Source organism: Gymnoscopelus braueri (genome assembly GCF_963280865.1).
Source record: "Gymnoscopelus braueri genome assembly, chromosome: 6".
Lineage (NCBI taxonomy): Eukaryota > Metazoa > Chordata > Actinopteri > Myctophiformes > Myctophidae > Gymnoscopelus > Gymnoscopelus braueri.
This window is the reverse complement of record NC_137607.1, coordinates 11,961,412-11,978,615: the sequence shown is the minus strand read 5'-3', so window position 1 is coordinate 11,978,615 and position 17,204 is coordinate 11,961,412. Positions and strand designations below refer to the sequence as shown.

The 17,204-nt window shown below is 43.0% G+C and overlaps 1 protein-coding gene across 1 annotated transcript in view; it reads right to left on the bottom strand.

The window, feature by feature from the left end:
- prdm5 (PR domain containing 5) overlaps positions 1-1,486 on the bottom strand; it is a 74,245-nt gene extending 72,759 nt beyond the window's left edge. The window contains exon 1 of the mRNA XM_080431074.1: positions 1,288-1,486. Coding sequence (XP_080287200.1) covers positions 1,288-1,380 — 93 coding nt within the window. The 5' untranslated portion in view covers positions 1,381-1,486. The remainder of the gene's footprint in view (positions 1-1,287) is intronic.
- Between the last annotated feature and the right edge of the window lie 15,718 nt (positions 1,487-17,204).

The window sequence follows — 17,204 nt, the reverse complement described above, 5'->3', positions numbered from 1 at the left end:
GAATGTGCTGTGCATGAATGAAGTATTCATGTTCATCTTCAAAACCAATCCCACTCTCCCCTTCCACAAAGCAACCATAACACACTGTTAATAAACTCATCATGCAATGAATCCCCAACTCATTTCTCTCAACAAAATGTGTTGGCCGGGTTAACGCCCACATTACCTCTTATGACATTAAAATAAATAAAAGCACTTTATAACAGGATGGCTATCAAAGCTTTAGAACTCTTATTGTTGTATGTGATGTATGTAAACATGGCTGCATTGTAGCAGAGCATTGCAGACAGTGGATACATAGTGAAACAACTGGATACCATATCTAATGTATCTACATGTATCTACATGTATGTGATGTATGTAAACATGGTAACATTGTATTGAGACAGTGGATACATTGTAGTGAAACAACTGGATACAGTATCTATGTATCTACATAGTAGTGAAACAACTGGATACAGTATCTATGTATCTACAGACAGTGAAACAGCTGGATACAGTATCTAGGTATCTACAGACAGTGAAACAACTGGATACAGTATCTACTCTACAGACAGTGAAACAACTGGATACAGTACTCTACAGACAGTGAAACAACTGGATACAGTATCTATGTATCTACAGACAGTGAAACAACTGGATACAGTATCTATGCACTACAGACAGTGAAACAACTGGATACAGTATCTATGTATCTACAGACAGTGAAACAACTGGATACAGTATCTATGTATCCACAGACAGTGAAACAACTGGATACAGTATCTAGGTATCCACAGACAGTGAAACAACTGGACACAGTATCTATGTATCTACAGACAGTGAAACAACTGGATACAGTATCTAGGTATCTACAGACAGTGAAACAACTGGATACAGTATCTACTCTACAGACAGTGAAACAACTGGACACAGTATCTATGTATCTACAGACAGTGAAACAACTGGATACAGTATCTATGTATCCACAGACAGTGAAACAACTGGATACAGTATCTATGTATCCACAGACAGTGAAACAACTGGATACAGTATCTATGTATCCACAGACAGTGAAACAACTGGATACAGTATCTATGTATCTACGTGGCACTTCACGTCACTGATCCCCAGGCTGCTGCAGCTGCTGTTTCTTCCAGAGGGTGAAACACATTCTTCTGACAGGAAAACGCGACCACAAAACGTTTCATTTCTTATGTTTCTGCACCGTCGTCAAACGCAATGTAAAGTCAGTTAAATGCTGCTAAACTTGTATGTGTTTTAAACGGGGACCGAGCGGCTACGAACCTTTTTCACTCGTCTCTTCGTGTAAAGCCCGACCCCATCCTGGACTCTAGACGACTTCAGAGAGAATCTGTCTGGCACGTACATGCCCAACATTGTTACTGGCAGATCGAGCGTCCTCTACACTGACAACCACATAAAGACAATTAAAGAGTTTGTTTTCTGTTGTTTTGGATGTTTTCTCCAGTTTCTCCGTCCAGGTTGAACTTCTCCTGCTCCTGCCGTAGCAATGGAATGCTGCCTCCTGATTGGTCCAAAGTTTGTAACCAGAGGCTACCTTTTTTCTAGCCCTGAAACATGACTGACAGTCCTGTAGGAACTTCAACCTGGTGTTTGCACTTTCTCCCTTTTTGGTCCGTACATCTACATAAAAGTTCAGAATTCAAATATAAAGTGCTTACCTTATGGCCACGGATGTTAAAATGATGTACGGGTTCCCAAAACGTACCCGTATTTTCTGTATTGTTCAATAAAAAGCATTTTAATCCGATTGGTGGCCATTTTATTTTCCCTGTATGTTTTCAACTGCGTGACCTTATCGGTTGGGCGATGTACTGCACGCTGATACATTATAACTCTATGAGAAAATAGCCACCAATTGGATTAAAATGCTTTTTATTTAACAATACGGAATAAACAGGTACTTCTAAGGATCCGTACATAATCTTAACATCTGCGGCCATAGGTTAAGCACTTTATATTTGACACTTGAACGTTTATGTAGATGTACGGACCAAAAAAGGAGAAAGTACAAACATTATGTTGAAGTTCATCCACGACGGTCGTGACAGACGACCGTCGTGTGAACCATGGCTACTTTTTTTTTGTCACATAGAATAGTCAGGATGAACTGTATAGCTTATAATAATAATAATAATAATAATAATAATAATAATAATAATAATAATAATAATAATAACCATACTCATAATCATAACCATAATCATAATAACAATAATAATAACAACAATAACATTGTTATTAGTATTAGTATTAGTATTAGTATTAATAAGTATACAGTGTATGAATATAAGTGATCAAATAAATAAAACATTCTAATAAATATAGATGCCCATAGAAGTCAGTTTCTTTACAGCAGCTTATGCTGTATTGACATGTGGCTGTCATGAGTAGAGAAAGCTCTGCTTACTGGAGCCCACTGTCTGCTCCTAATAGTGGCAAGTAGCAAACAACTAGTGGCAGTGATTCAGGAGTCCCGAGTTGGTGTTGGCTAAACCGCACTCTCGCATTGCTAGAGTATTGGTTAGTATAGTATTGGTTTGAAAATGTACTTACTGTAAAGTACCAAAAGTAGAAAGTAGCCTACTCATTATGCCGAATGTCCCATTTCAAATGTATAAAAGGTAGACTAATCTTTTGAAAATAGCAGATCTACAAGCTCACAATGTGTAGCATCGCGACGCATTGTGAGCTTTATCTGCTATTTTCAAATGGCCGAAATGTATAGGGCTGAAGTGGTTAATGTATGTTTTGCAATAATAATCAAAATCTACAAAGTAACTAGTAACTAAAGTTTTCAAGTAATTATAGTGGAGTAAAAGTATAATATTTGCCTCTTAGATTTAGTGGAGTAGAAGTAAAAGTACTGACAATTGGAAATACTCTAGTAAACTAAAGATACCTCCAAATTGTAAATGTACTTAGTTACTTTGCACCACTGTGCACATACAAGCTGGGTCTACATCGTCCTTGGACGAGCCTTCCAGAGGCGTCTCCAGTCATCTCCATCCTCCATACATCTGTGTATGTGTGTGTACTCACATTTGTAAGTGTGCGTGCGTGCGTGCGTGCCCACCGGGTTTCCTCTGGTACAGATCCATTAAAGGTGGTGCCTGTGTGTGTGTGTGTGCGTGCGTGTGCGTGCGTGTGTGCGTGCGCGTGCTTGTGTGTGTGCGTGCGCGCTGTGTGTGTGCATGTGTGTGCATGTGCGTGCGTGTGCATGTGCGTGTGTGCGTGCGTGCGTGCGTGTCATTGGGTATTCTACATAAAGACATCATCACGCAATTGGGGGGGATTACATTTTCCATATTAGGGAGATCAACAGTCATCAGTCTCCTTGATTTGCCAACTCAACTGATCGGCTTTGTGGATTGGCCAACGCCTTGCGTGACATTTGTGCCACTGAACCAATATATGCGATAACACACACATCAGCACTCCATTGTTTCTCAGAGCAAGTTTTTACACATTCAGTCAGAAATAAATCTGATTTACAGCGTGAGAAATGTTCTGCTGGACGGTACATCTGCATGGAGGACCACGGTTAAACGGCTCTGCTGTAGCAGTAGAGAACAAGGTGTACACGTTCGGAGGGCTCTATGATGGCAACACGGCTCAGATCGATGTCCATGTTTTCAACACAGTGTCTTTGCGCTGGAGGAAGCTGACCCCGGTGACAACAGGAAGAGAACGTCACCTAGAGGTTCCCCCCGCGCATAGGGGCCACACAGCTGTGCTGATGGAAGATATCGTCTACATCTGGGGAGGGTATAACTTCCTTGATCACTACGACGTGCTTTACACATTTGATGTCGACACCCACAGATGGTTCAAACCCAGGGTTTCTGGGACTGTTCCAGAGGGGAGGCACAGCCACTCAGCCTGTGTCTTGGGGAAGGTCATGTATGTCTATGGAGGATTCACCCAGCTGAAAGGATGCGCAAATGACATGTACACGTTGGACACCACCACGATGGTCTGGTCTTGGATTAACAACAGAGGCATTCTACCTGTTTATCACTATGCCACCATCATCGGGACAAAGATGTTTGTATTTGGGGGCTTAGACTACGACGACATCAGAGTATTTGACACAGAGACCAACTGCTGGCTGAGCACACCTTCTGTACAGCTTCTTCCAAAAGAACGCTGGAGTCATTCACAATTTGCCTACAATGGAGAGCTGTACATATTTGGTGGCAACAAATTAGAACAGACCTTCAATGATCTGTGGATTTTCAAACCAGAGACCTTCTCCTGGAAGGCGGTTGAGCCCAAGGGGAAAGGCCCGTCTCCAACGGATATGATGTGCTGTTGCACGGTGGGAGATCGTATCATCCTCTTTGGAGGATTAAACACACCTGATGAGCTGTTCATCTTAGACTTAAGTCCTAGTCTGAAGACGTTATGCAAGTTAGCAGTTATTCAGTACGATCTGGAGCAGTCAACTCCCACACAACATCAGGTGGGAACTGGCAACCGCATGACTACCAACAGGAACGTAAAATAAAATAAAATAAAATAAAATAAAATAAAATAAAATAAAATAAAATAAAATAAAATAAAATAAAATAAAATAAAATAAAATAAAATAAAATAAAATAAAATAAAATAAAATAAAATAAAATAAAATAAAATAAAATAAAATTTAAGAACTAAACTATATAAGAACTAAACTAAATATAAACTAAAATAAAAATACCATAGGGTCGTCTTAAAATCGCATCATATTATGATGCGATTCTAAGACGACCCTATGGTATTTTCAATAGAAAAAAATACCATACTCTATATTGTCAAAACATTTGAAACTATTTCTAAAATAGGCAAAATAGCCAATCTGCAGGCTCACCACGTGTCGCATCATGGCGCGTTGTGAGTAAATCGACTATTGTTTGCTATTTGTCGGACCATGAAGTACACCAGAGCTTAAGTGGTTAAAGTGTTGATCAAATGGAATTTCCTGGTTGTCTTTGTGAATAAATAAGGCTACACTGTATGGTATGTGATAAACAAATGATCAGCCGGCATTCGTCATTGTCCTCATTATCCGACCGTATGATAATATATCACCGCCACAATAATATATCACCACATCATCCCAGCAATGGACTGTTTGTGCAACTGTGGTCACGGCCGGTGGTGGAAAGAGTACCCACATGTTTTACTTAAGTAAAAGTATCAATACTATAATGTAGAAGTACTCTGTTACAAGTAAAAGTCCGGAATTAAAAAGTAGGCTAAGTAAGAGTAAGAGTAAAAGTACAAAAGTATTGGTATCAAAATCTACTTAAAGTACCAAAAGTTAAAAGTACTCATTATACAGAATATCCTGTTTCACAAGTTTTCAGATGTACAAAATGTATGAAAATCTTTTGAAAATAGCAGATCTACAAGCTCACAATGTGTCGCATCGCGACGCATTGTGAGCTTGTAGATCGGCTATTTTCAAATGGCCGAAATATATATAGGGCTGAAGTGTTTGGTGTGTTTTGTAATAATAATCAAAATCTACAATGTAACTAGCAACTAAAGTTTTCAAATAACTGTAGTGGAGTAAAAGTATAATATTTGCCTAGTATAAGTAAAAATGAAAAAAAAATGAAAATTGGAAATACCCCAGTAAAGTAAAAAATACCTCAAAATTGTACTTAAGTACAGAACTCGAGTAAATGTACTTAGTTACTTTACACCACTGGTCAGGGCAGCTATAGGCCAAGCCTTAGAGACAGAAGGAGTTTTTAGCCTTAGGCTATCACAGCCCCATGAACAATGACCAAGCTGCCAGGTCAACTGCCTTTAAGCTGTAAATACTCACTCACCAGTAGAACACACACACAGTATTTGGGACAAATGTCTTTGCACTAATTGTACAAATTGTATGTTCTTTGGACTGCGTCTATAGCGTGGCATTTCTACAGTTCACCACATGATATGTACTGCTATTTGTATATACGTTGGCCATTCTGATGTAGGTAGGTAGGTAGGTAGGTAGGTAGGTAGGTAGGTAGGTAGGTAGGTAGGTAGGTAGGTAGGTAGGTAGGTACAGTAGGTAGGTAGGTAGGTACCGTTATGTATGTACTGTATTATCTGTATAACCTCAGTTGGTCATTTGCTCTCCCATTTATATTCTGTATATTCTATTCAGTATATTTTCCTCTGGCTACAACATATAATTACATATCATACTAAGTTAAAATACCACCGAAGTGCGAAAAGCGACACTCCAAAATGAAGGATGGAAGACAGGCTCAGATGCACATTCTATTATAAATAATAATAAATGCATCAGCGCTTTTTCCACTTTGGTGGTATTTGAACCTAGTTGTATTCATAGCTGAGCACCGACTGCCTAAACAAAAAGGCTTCCAGAGGAAACGCACCTGCTTGTTTCTTACCAATTACATCATACCTCAGTAACTCAGGGAAGATGTAATTCCAATTCTAAATTGTCTGTGTAATGTGCATATTGATCATGTTTCTTGTGCAACTGTAAGCTTATTTAAATATTTCTACGCTGTACGCCTATTTATCACCATATATCATGAACACACCATCCAATCATCCCCACATTAGAATCGCATGTTGAGGAGCCTCTGATACACCACACCTCCAGAAGTGCGTTCACATCTAGTTATAGGGGGGCGCCACAAGCGCAAACAGCTGCACCTCTATTTCATCCCGCAGCTTCCACATATACTGGCGTCTGCACCCCGACACTGACATATAGCCCTGGAGAGTAAACCCACCCTGGCGGGGATCTGCGCTCCGAGGAACACACCTTTTTAGCTGTTACAGTGATCATGCTGCTCTCTTGGCCAGGTCACTCTTGGAAAAAAGATTTGAATCTCAATCAGACTTTCACCTGGTTAAATAAAGGATGTGAATGAACTGAGTAGCTCTGTTGCTCTCGTGATAAAGACAACACTTTCCCCAGCCTGGCCTGACATAGTGTTTTGTCTGTTGTTGTTGGTGACTGGCCTACACCTGGTCCACTCTCACTTTCCTTATTCTCTTGCTCAGAACATTTCATCTGAATTTCTACCTAAATTACAGCAGCACACTAATACCACGGCCGTTCCGGTGCCAATACAGTACATGTGTTATGAATTTCAGTCATCACATAATATTCACAGTGAATTCAGTTGCTCAGGATTTATGACTCAGAAGGAACGACAGTTTTTTGGAGGACTCTCTCGCAGGACGTTGCGTTTTAAGCCAGGAGCAGACTAAATTATATAGTTCCGAAACCCCGCGACCTTCCACCAGGCCAAAGAACAGACCCGTACCTTTCATTTGAGTCACCCACTGACATGATGATACAGAAATGAGAGGGTTGATTAGGGCCCACATCCTCCTCAGCCCCCAACGTGACCGGGTGTACGCTCTCTCCAAAAACAACCAGGTCGCAAGGCAGACATCACACTGTCTAAATGACTCCCACGTGAAAGACGGTGGAGCAAAAATAAACAAATAAGACATTTGGCTCAAAGGCTTTGCCCTGAAGACCACAAAGTGTGCGAGGGGGGGAAAAAGGCCCCGGTCGGTCCATCTTAATTTGTTGACTTTCCCCCCCGAGCGCGGAGAGACGACGGCAATCAAGCGCACGCCGATGACGGCTGTTTGTGTGTGTGTGTGCACCGTTTTTATTTTTTTCTTCTTCTTCTTTGCACACCTCTCCAGTAGATCCCTCTTTTCCCCTTTAATCAGCAGTGTGTCAACGCTATGGCGGGCCCGTGTTTATGTTGTTTATAGCTCTTGTTTATGCCAACGGCTTCCTGCTGTATTGTGGCCCCATGCTCAGCGGGCCCCGCTGATTGGTCCGCGTGACCGGCGTCGGTCGAGGAGGGTTACCGCAGAGACTGTGAGCCATGATGTTCCTGTTTACCTTAGAGTCAATGAACTGCTATAAATTGCACACTGCATCTTCGTCAGAGGATGGGTTTCCATTTGCTTTGCTGCGACCGGGGTTTGCAAACTGCCCACAACTGCTGCTAGTTAGACCTGCAGAGTTCCTCAAACTGGAACTGAAATGTTTTTGTTTTTAGGATCAGCTATTTTTCTATTTGTATCTTTTTTTCCTGCATTTTCCTCCCTGATTTACATGTTATGCCAACTCCCCCCATATGCAGTCCCTCCCTGTCACTGCCAACCCCTACTGTTTGGTCTTGGGGAAGGTCTTGGGGAAGGTGTAGAGTAGACCGTGGTTCTCAAACATTAAAAAAAAGATGAGGACCCCAGTTTGTACATTAGGCCACTGGCCCCCATAAATCTGGAAGTGAACAAATGGAACCAAATGGACCGCAAGGGTTCATTTGCTTCCATTCGTATACTCTCAGATTTACAGACCTGTAAGGGTCCATTTGGCTCCTAACTATCAATAATTTAGCGGGGTCCCCAGACCCTATTTTGAGAACCAGTGGTGTAGACAACCACATTGTCTCCTCAGATACCCATGGAGTCACCAGCGACTTCTTTTCACCTGACAGTGAGGGGGTTTCACCAGGAGGACGTAACGCATGCAGAGGAACATGCTATCCTTCTCAGTTCCTCAGTTCCACTGCCTACTGAACTGAACTAATCTGTAGGAATCACTAGTGAACCACTGTGCTACACTAAATGGAACAGAGCCTTCATTAGAATCATAGTTAAAACCTGTGAAAGAAGTAAGGAAGAGGCCCAATTTCTTTCCAATATGGCTGCTGTGCGTATTAGAACCTATTGGCTTTGTTGGAACACCCGGTCAAGCCGGATGCACCGTGGAGGATACGAAACCCGGGCTCCACAGTGGTGGGCCAGGTACGTACTTTACCCCTGTACCGCACGGACACCCCCTGAAATGGAACTGTTGTAGTGAGTTCAAATTCAGCTTCTGCGAGACCCTGCTGGCCTATACCCTTATACCACAGCAGCCAGAGATGAAACCTTGATTTCATTGAGCATGTGTCACCTAATTCAATTCTCAAAGTGTGGTCCGGGGGACCCCCAAGGGGTCCATAAGGGGGCTACAGGGGGGTCCCCAGCTAAATGAGTGACAGTTAGGAACCAAATGGACCCTTACGTTTAACTAAGCCAATAATTCCAATACTCAGATTTATGCCTCTTCGCTTCCTCCATCATCTGCCCTCCAGCATGGCGGTGTTACGGTGAAATTGGTGACCTGGCGAAATATGCGACCATCTTGTGAGCTTCGCATAACTTACATGGAGGTCTTTAAATGCGTGGCCTAAATACCGCTATAGGTTGAACTCTGCTAATAAACAAACCGCAATGATTTACGTTGGGACGCTGACGCTGTGTGATGTCTACACGATTGTCACATATTTCGGCGGGTCACCAATTTCACCGTAACACCGCCTCAGCTTAGGAGTGTGCAAATGTAACAATAGGGGTCTGTGCATGACCTAATCCTTGAAATGAAAAGGTTTGAGAATCACTGAGCTAATTTGTCCGTTCTCAGATCAACCATTGTATTTTGAGCTCATGTTGATCAGTGTGTCATATTTCAGCAGGACTTCAGGGAGGCCGGTGGCCACTGGCCAGTGTTGCCAGATCTTGCGAGAGAAACAAGCAACCAGGTGTATGAAAACAAGCCCAAAAGAATCGACTAGGAAACGGCTATAAACGGCTATAGCCGGGTGACGCAAGTTTAAGCAACGGTTATTTGAAAATAGCCGATCTACAAGCTCACAACGCGTCGCGTTGTGGGTAATTGTGGAACATTTTTTTAAACATTTCAACAACACAAACCTTGTATGGGGGGGTCCCTGGCACAAAATATTTTCAGTTGGGGGGGGGGGGGGGTTCTGTGGACAATTACATGAATTTGGGGTTCCTTAACACGAAAATGTTTGAGAACCACTGGTTTAAACAACATTAGGAAACAACCCCAAATAAGCACATTAGAAACAAGCCCCCAAAAAACGCAACCACCAATATTTACAGGCAACAAGCCCAAAGTCGCTTGTAATGAGGACATGGCAACACTGCCGGTGGCAGGAGAAGTGCCACAGGGAGGGGGATCTAGACGAGCTTACTTGGATGAAACGGTTGACCACCGCACAGAGAGAGAGGCTCTTATGTGTGAGCTCTGCCCCACCCATGCCCTCCGCAGTGGGCCGCGCCTGTCTCCCCTGACCTCTCTGTCAGGGCCATGGTCTGTGGAAGGTCTGGGGCGATTGAGGTCGCGACCCCTTTTTTCCCCCCTCGGTGGCCCCTGAAGACCCCGGGGCCCATTAACTTTCACTCAGCTTTCAGCTAAAGCTCCCTGCGTGATCCACACCAGCTCTGATCTCCCACACCTGCAGAGAGATACACATCACCACATGCACATGCACCAATGCACGGAGGCGTGGACACGCACGCACTCACACAAATACACAAACTAACACTAAACCTAACCCTAACCTTAAAGGGATAGTTCACCCCAAAAATGACATTTTTTCGATTAAGTCACCCCATGGAGACTTGAATTAATGGATATTTTTTGCTGGTCATCGAATTATTGGCTTAGGAATGCGACAAAAACAAACAAATATGGGCTTAGTAATCGATAGATTTTTTTTGGGGGGGGGATGAACTATCCCTCTAACCACTTAAACCCCAACATCAGTATTGTGGGGAAAGCTTGTTGATTGGCTATTTTCAGCTTTCCCCACAACAACAGTAAACAGAAAAGACACTAGTATTGAGCCCTGAGGGACTTGGGTTTTAAGTGGTTAACCTCACAAAAACTATGACTAAACCTAACCCTAAGCCTAACCGTAACCCTAAACATTGAAATGCAACATACCTCAAATGTTATGTTTTTGAGGTCTAGAAACGTTGAGGTTAAACGCTTCTGCAGAAACCTATGGTGACAAATGTGTCCTCTGGTGGCAGACACATCATCATCATCATCATCATCATCATCATCATCATCTAGAGTAGACAGTGGTTCCCAAACATTTTAGCTCAAGACCCAAAAGTGAAATTAGACGTTTGCCCGGGACCCAAACTAGTGAAAATAACAGATCTACAAGCTCACAACGAGCGTGTGGATCTGCCATGTTTCACTACTTCTTAAACGTTTATTTAAATGTATTTATGGAAATTATTAGATTTTTTAATGATTTATTTATGAAATACTTTGGAAAAAATGTGTTAAATAATTATATATTTTTTTAATGTAGGAGCGTTAGGAAACTGAAAAAAGGGATTATTTACTCGTGACCCATAAAAATGGGTAAACAGTGGAGTAGTGCTAGTTCTGGTCCATAGCGTTAGAAGGAGAACTCCTTCTAACGCTATGGACCAGAGCTAGAGTATATTGCATCTCATCAGCATTACATACTGAGATAAAGGCTCAACCCCTATATTTTGACCAGATACTGCAAGGAACTGCAGACGGGCAGCAGTGCAGAATCAGGACTTAGAAGTTAAGCCTAGAGAGCGGTGGTGGAATCCAGCCACCAAGAGCGTCTAGCTCTGCCAACGGGCTCCCATCAGTGGCCAAGAAGCACACAAACCACATTTAGGACATGGCAGAGCATCGCGCTGAAATAAATACTTTTAGAGTTCCCTTCTTTTTTCTCTTTTTTTTTTTTCTAAGTAAATATTTTCACTGGAGGAAAACCTCGGTCTGGCAAACACACAAATGGTTCCATACAAGATTTTTCCGAATGTATGTGTGCATTTTTCTGAAATCTCCCAAACCTGATACTGTAGATTTTAGACGGGGGGGAGTGGGGGGGGGAGTGGGGGGTGGGCGCCCAGACCACCTTTTGTTTCATGTTTCACAAAACCCCTACAGTCCCCCTCGCCGCAATCCCCCCACCGCCCCCCGCCCCACCATTTCAAGGCTGTCGTTGAAACAGCCAAGCAAACCATTTCCTGCAGCAGCCTCCGAGGTCACTGGATAAATGATGTTTTCATTTGTCAGCCCGGGTCGCCCCGCTTAAAGGACAGTCTTCAGAGGGAGCCCTTTTTTTTGTTGTTGAAAATTACAGCGCTGATGAAGCGTGAGAAATTACAGGCACTTAGGAGCGATTTCATGTATACGCGGGGAGAACAGAGGGGGGACCACCCCACAACCGGGGGTCCGGTGAGACGAGGCTAGCCCTTTTGGCAATTAGCGCGCAAACACGCAAATGGAAATCGCCCTGTGTTCACATTGGAGTCCAAACACACACACACACACACTCACACACATACACACACGAATACCAAGGCCACAACAACACTTTCCATGGCTACAAGAATGCACATTACGGTATGCGCTCAAACCCAGCATCAATAGTTTATGGAAAGTGGTCAGCAGGGCGGTTATAGGAGTTGAAATATCCTTGATTTGAATGGAAGTGATATTTGGGAACGGCAGTTATTTGGTTCATTCCTTTATGTAATTGTGATGGAGACGGGGTGGGTGGGGATGGTCCGGTGGTGCCTGGGGGCCGCCGGTCCTTGGGAAAGGAGAGCTGCGGGTCAGGATGGGTTTGGAACGGGGCCTGCAGGCTTCCGACTGCAGGCCCTCTGTTAAATAAGAGAGAGGCTGCTACAGTATGCTGGGCTGGTTTGGAACCATGCCTCTGCAATGATCTATCCCCTGAACCGCAGGAGTGGAATCGTTTTCATCACAGTCGATCCTTCTTTACATCCCTTCCAAGGATTTGTGTGTGTGCGTGTGTGTGCGTGTGTGTGCGTGACGGCGTGCGTGTGTGTGTGTGTGTGTGCGTGTGTGCGCGTGCGTGAGTGTGTGAGTGCGTGCGTGCGTGCGTTCGTGTGTGTGTGTGTGTGCTTGTGCGTGTGTGTGTGCCTGCGTGTGTGTGTGTGCGTGCGTGTGTGCTTGAGTGCGTGCCTGCATGAGTGCGTGCATGTGTGCGCGCGTGTGTGGGCGTGTACGTCTTCTACAGTATATGAGAGTCGTGAGCCCAGAGCATTATAATTCCATTAAATACTGTATTATTTACTTTGGCCATTCCGGAAACATTGGCACCAGCGGAAGAGCTGAATCTCCCCATCCAGCCAATCCTACGTATCTAAACGACGTGAAGGGAGACTTTTAAATCTGTACTCGCCTTTTAATTGTCACTAGAGAGCCTGAAGTTTCACTGCTCTCTCAGCCAAAGGGAGTAGTTAAGAGTCTCAACTCCCGTCCACTATTTGTCTTTCTTACTCAGATAATGTGTGCGTTGTTTGCACATGTCTCTTGGGTTTCTCTCTGTGTGTGTGTGTGTGTGTGTGTGGGGGTTTCTCTCTGTGTGTGTGTGTGTGTGTGTGTGTGTGTGTGTGTGTGTGTGTGTGTGTGTGTGTGTGTGTGTGTGTGTGTGTGTGTGTGTGTGTGTGTGTGTGCGCGCGCGTGTGCATACCTGTCATTCTAGCCTCTGCTCCCTTTTCACAAACTCTCTCCAAAAGTGTCACTCGGCTCTAAGCTGAGTCGCAGAATGCAGTGAATATCTGCAAAGTCCATTCACTCACACACACACACACACACACACACACACACACACACACACACACACACACACACACACACACACACACACACACACACACACACACACACACACACACACACACACACACACACACACACACACACACAGAATGCTCCCAGATACAAAACTACTTCAAGTAGGCTCTTAAAATCCTCGAGCCTTTAGAAGGAAGATTTAAGATCCACACATTTTGTGCCACTGACAGCACAACCACACAGGGTCTATATATTTTTTTAATTAGGTGATAGTAACAGCATATGTGTGTGTGTGTGTGTTTCTTCCTTTGGTGTTAGGCCATGTCTCAGATGACAGCTTCCAGTGGAGTGTATGTATGTATGTATGTATTTGGGGGTCTATATAGGCGACTCTTGCAAAAAAAAAACACCCAACCACGAATTAAAGCCAGGTCTTCCTCATACGGCTTTAATCTTTAATCCCACCACACTTTATCCGGAGGAGTGCAGCGTGCCCCATCCTGACTCCATGCCCCGCTCCATATCATTGCTGTCGGCGCAGAAACCTCTTATCTCCATATTCTAACCTGTTGTGTTTTTTTTTTCGTAAATTAACGCCCTACTTGATCATACTACAGCGTCACACAAAAGTATCAAAAGTAGCAGATCTACAAGCTCGAAACGCGGCGCGAAGCGACGCGTTTCGAGCTTGTAGATCTGCTACTTTTGCTATTTTCAAATAGCAAAATCAGCTACTTTTGCTATCCTAATAAGTATAACCGTTTTGGACATATGAGGTTTCCACCTGACAGAGACGCTATATATACACAACACGTGCATCAAAGGCCAGGCTCATTATCACACGAGAGATAAATACAGACAGGCCTGTAAATGGTTAGTTGTTGGAGAGAGGGTTTTACCTCAGTGTATATGAACACACTTTACAGACATGTGCTTAAGAAGTGTCTTAAGAAGAGAATGTATGTAGTCTGCTGAACAAAGGGTATAGTCTTTATTATGCTGTGTCAAGCCGCCAAGGACAGGATATGTCTGTGTGTGTGTATGCGTGTGTGTGTGTGTGTGTGTGTGTGTGTGTGTGTGTGTGTGTGTGTGTGTGTGTGTGTGTGTGTGTGTGTGTGTGTGTGTGTGTGTGTGTGTGTGTGTGTGTGTGTGTGTGTGTGTGTGTGTGTGTGTGTGTGTGTGTGTGTATGTAGCAAATGTAGACTAATCACAGCTCATGCCACTATGTGCATGAGGCCACGAAACAGAACCACCTTTTGACCTTGAAGTGCCTGAAGTGTCTGATAAAGTAAAAGCGGAAGTGCACAGGCGCATAAATAGATCCAATCCTATTTTAAAGCTTGCTTATGCGGTGCCCGTGTTATCCGCGTGCCTGGTGTAGCCGGTATCATTGATATCAATTGGATCTTTCTAAGCGCTAGTATGTGCGCAGTAAATTCCACGCATATGTGCGCTTTGAAAAGCCTGGTGTAGTCCGGGCGTCATGTAGAGTCGGGAAGTTTGGTTCTACTATAGCTATGGATGTGAAGCACTTTTGTTGAGGCATAGAGGCATAGACCGCCACTTCCTATATCGCTAAAGATCGGACAGGGAGAGGCCACGGCGTTATTAGACATGCCTCCTGCGTAACTAACCACAGAGCAGGATAGTTAGTGTCATTCATGAAGCCAGCAACATTCATACGGATTATCAACCAATAACGCTGAGGAACATGTGAGCATGAAGCGCCCCTGCTGCCGCCCAACTCTTTATGAGCCACAGTTTAACCCATTGAGACCGGGAACGGAATCTTTGGCTATAAAAAAAAAGCAGATCTACAAGCTCATGAGCTTGTAGATCTGCTTTAAATCATGGAGAATGTGTGCAAATCTTTGTATATATATATATATATATATATATATATATATATATATATATATATATATATATATATATATATATATATATATATATATATATATAATATATATGTTTTAAAGCGAACATTTTTAACTCCGATCCGACCTGTACTTCCGGGGGTCCCTGGAACAACATATTTTGAGATGGGGGTCAGCGGCCAAATACATGTCATTTTGGGGGTCCTTGACATGGAAAAGTTGGACCACTGATATAGAGACATACTGTTGCTATATATAAAACATTTTTAGATATGTATTTGGCCGCGGACCCCAATCTCAAAACGTTTTGTTCCAGGGACCCCCCCAGAAGCAAAGATTTGACTTACAAATGTTGGCTTTAAAGATACTACATAAATTCAAAGATTTTCAAAAATAGCAGATCTACAAGCTCGTAGCGCGGCGCTATGAGCTTGCCAAAGAAATCCAAAGAAATCAGCCAAAGAAATCTTAAAAATGACACAGATGCGTTCCCGGATTGAATGGGTTAACAGGCCTATCCATGACACCGGCATGACATTGTGGGGAGCTCCTCCACATTATATTCCAGGGGTAAGAGCAGGTTAATGGAAGCCAGGTGAAGCCTCCTTCCACGCGCTTGCTTCCTCCCTCCGTCCCTCCCTCCGTCCGGGAGCGAGTTTGATTGGCAGGCCGAGCTGTGTGCTCGGTGAATTTTGGGAGCAGAGTGTGTGTTTCTGGCAGATCGGGGGTCGTGATGGAAACGGCCTGGATTCACAAGGAGCAGCTGTTTGGCTTGGCCACAACAGAGAGAAAACCTTTCCATTCACCTGGATCTGTTCTTAATTGGAACGTGTGGATATGTGGCGATGTGATGGATGTCTGGCGTTTTGCTCCTTCGCCTATTTTGCGGTGGGACTGTGGGTGTGCAGGTTAAATAGCATTGCCAGTCACCCAGTGCTGTGTGATTACACCTTTTAAAAAACACAGGAGTTTGAAAATGGGTTCTTTAGTTAGGTTGGTATGGTTTTGTTTAGCACTTTTTTTCATCTTCCAGAGAGTTTTTTTCTACAAAAAGGAGCTCTGAACACTCTGTACAGCTAGAGGATTCATGTTTTACTGTAGTGGTAGTGGTAGTCAGACTCGAAATTCTAATAATTAATACAGCCTTGTACAGGAACAGCTATTTAGGTCATTAGAAGACGTTTTGTGCTTACAATTCTGAGACATAAATGTCAGACATGGTTACAGCGAGATTCTCTCTAATAAAAACAATTTATTCCAACATAACAATTGCAATTTAATCATAGTATGTTAAAGATGTCATGTCTTAATCATTGAGGCTTACAGTATGTGTAACAAGGCACTAGTTCAACAAAGTGAAGTTGTATGGTCAACCATCATACTATATGTCCTGTACAGTTACTCCAAAATGGTGACTACATAATATCAAATAAATTGCACATTTTCTGCTCAGAAGCAAACTGCATAGCTACGTTTACAATGCACCAAAGAGCATGGTGGTGGAAGAAGTACTCAAAACGTTTACTTGAGTAAAAGTATCAATACTGCAATGCAGTAATTATTCTGTTACAAGTAAAAGTCCGCTATTCAAAATGTACTTGGAGTAAAAGTACAAAAGTACCGGCATCAAAGTGTACTTAAAGATAGGTAGATCTGCTTTTGAAGAAGCAGATCTACAAGCTCACAACGCGTCGCAAAGTGACGCGTTGTGAGCTTGTAGATCTGCTATTTTCAAATAGCCAAAGTATATTGGGATAAAGTGGTTAATGCATGTTCTGTAATAATAATAAAATATATAAAGTAACTAGTAACTAATGTTTTCAAATAATTGTAGTGGAGTAACAAGTACAATG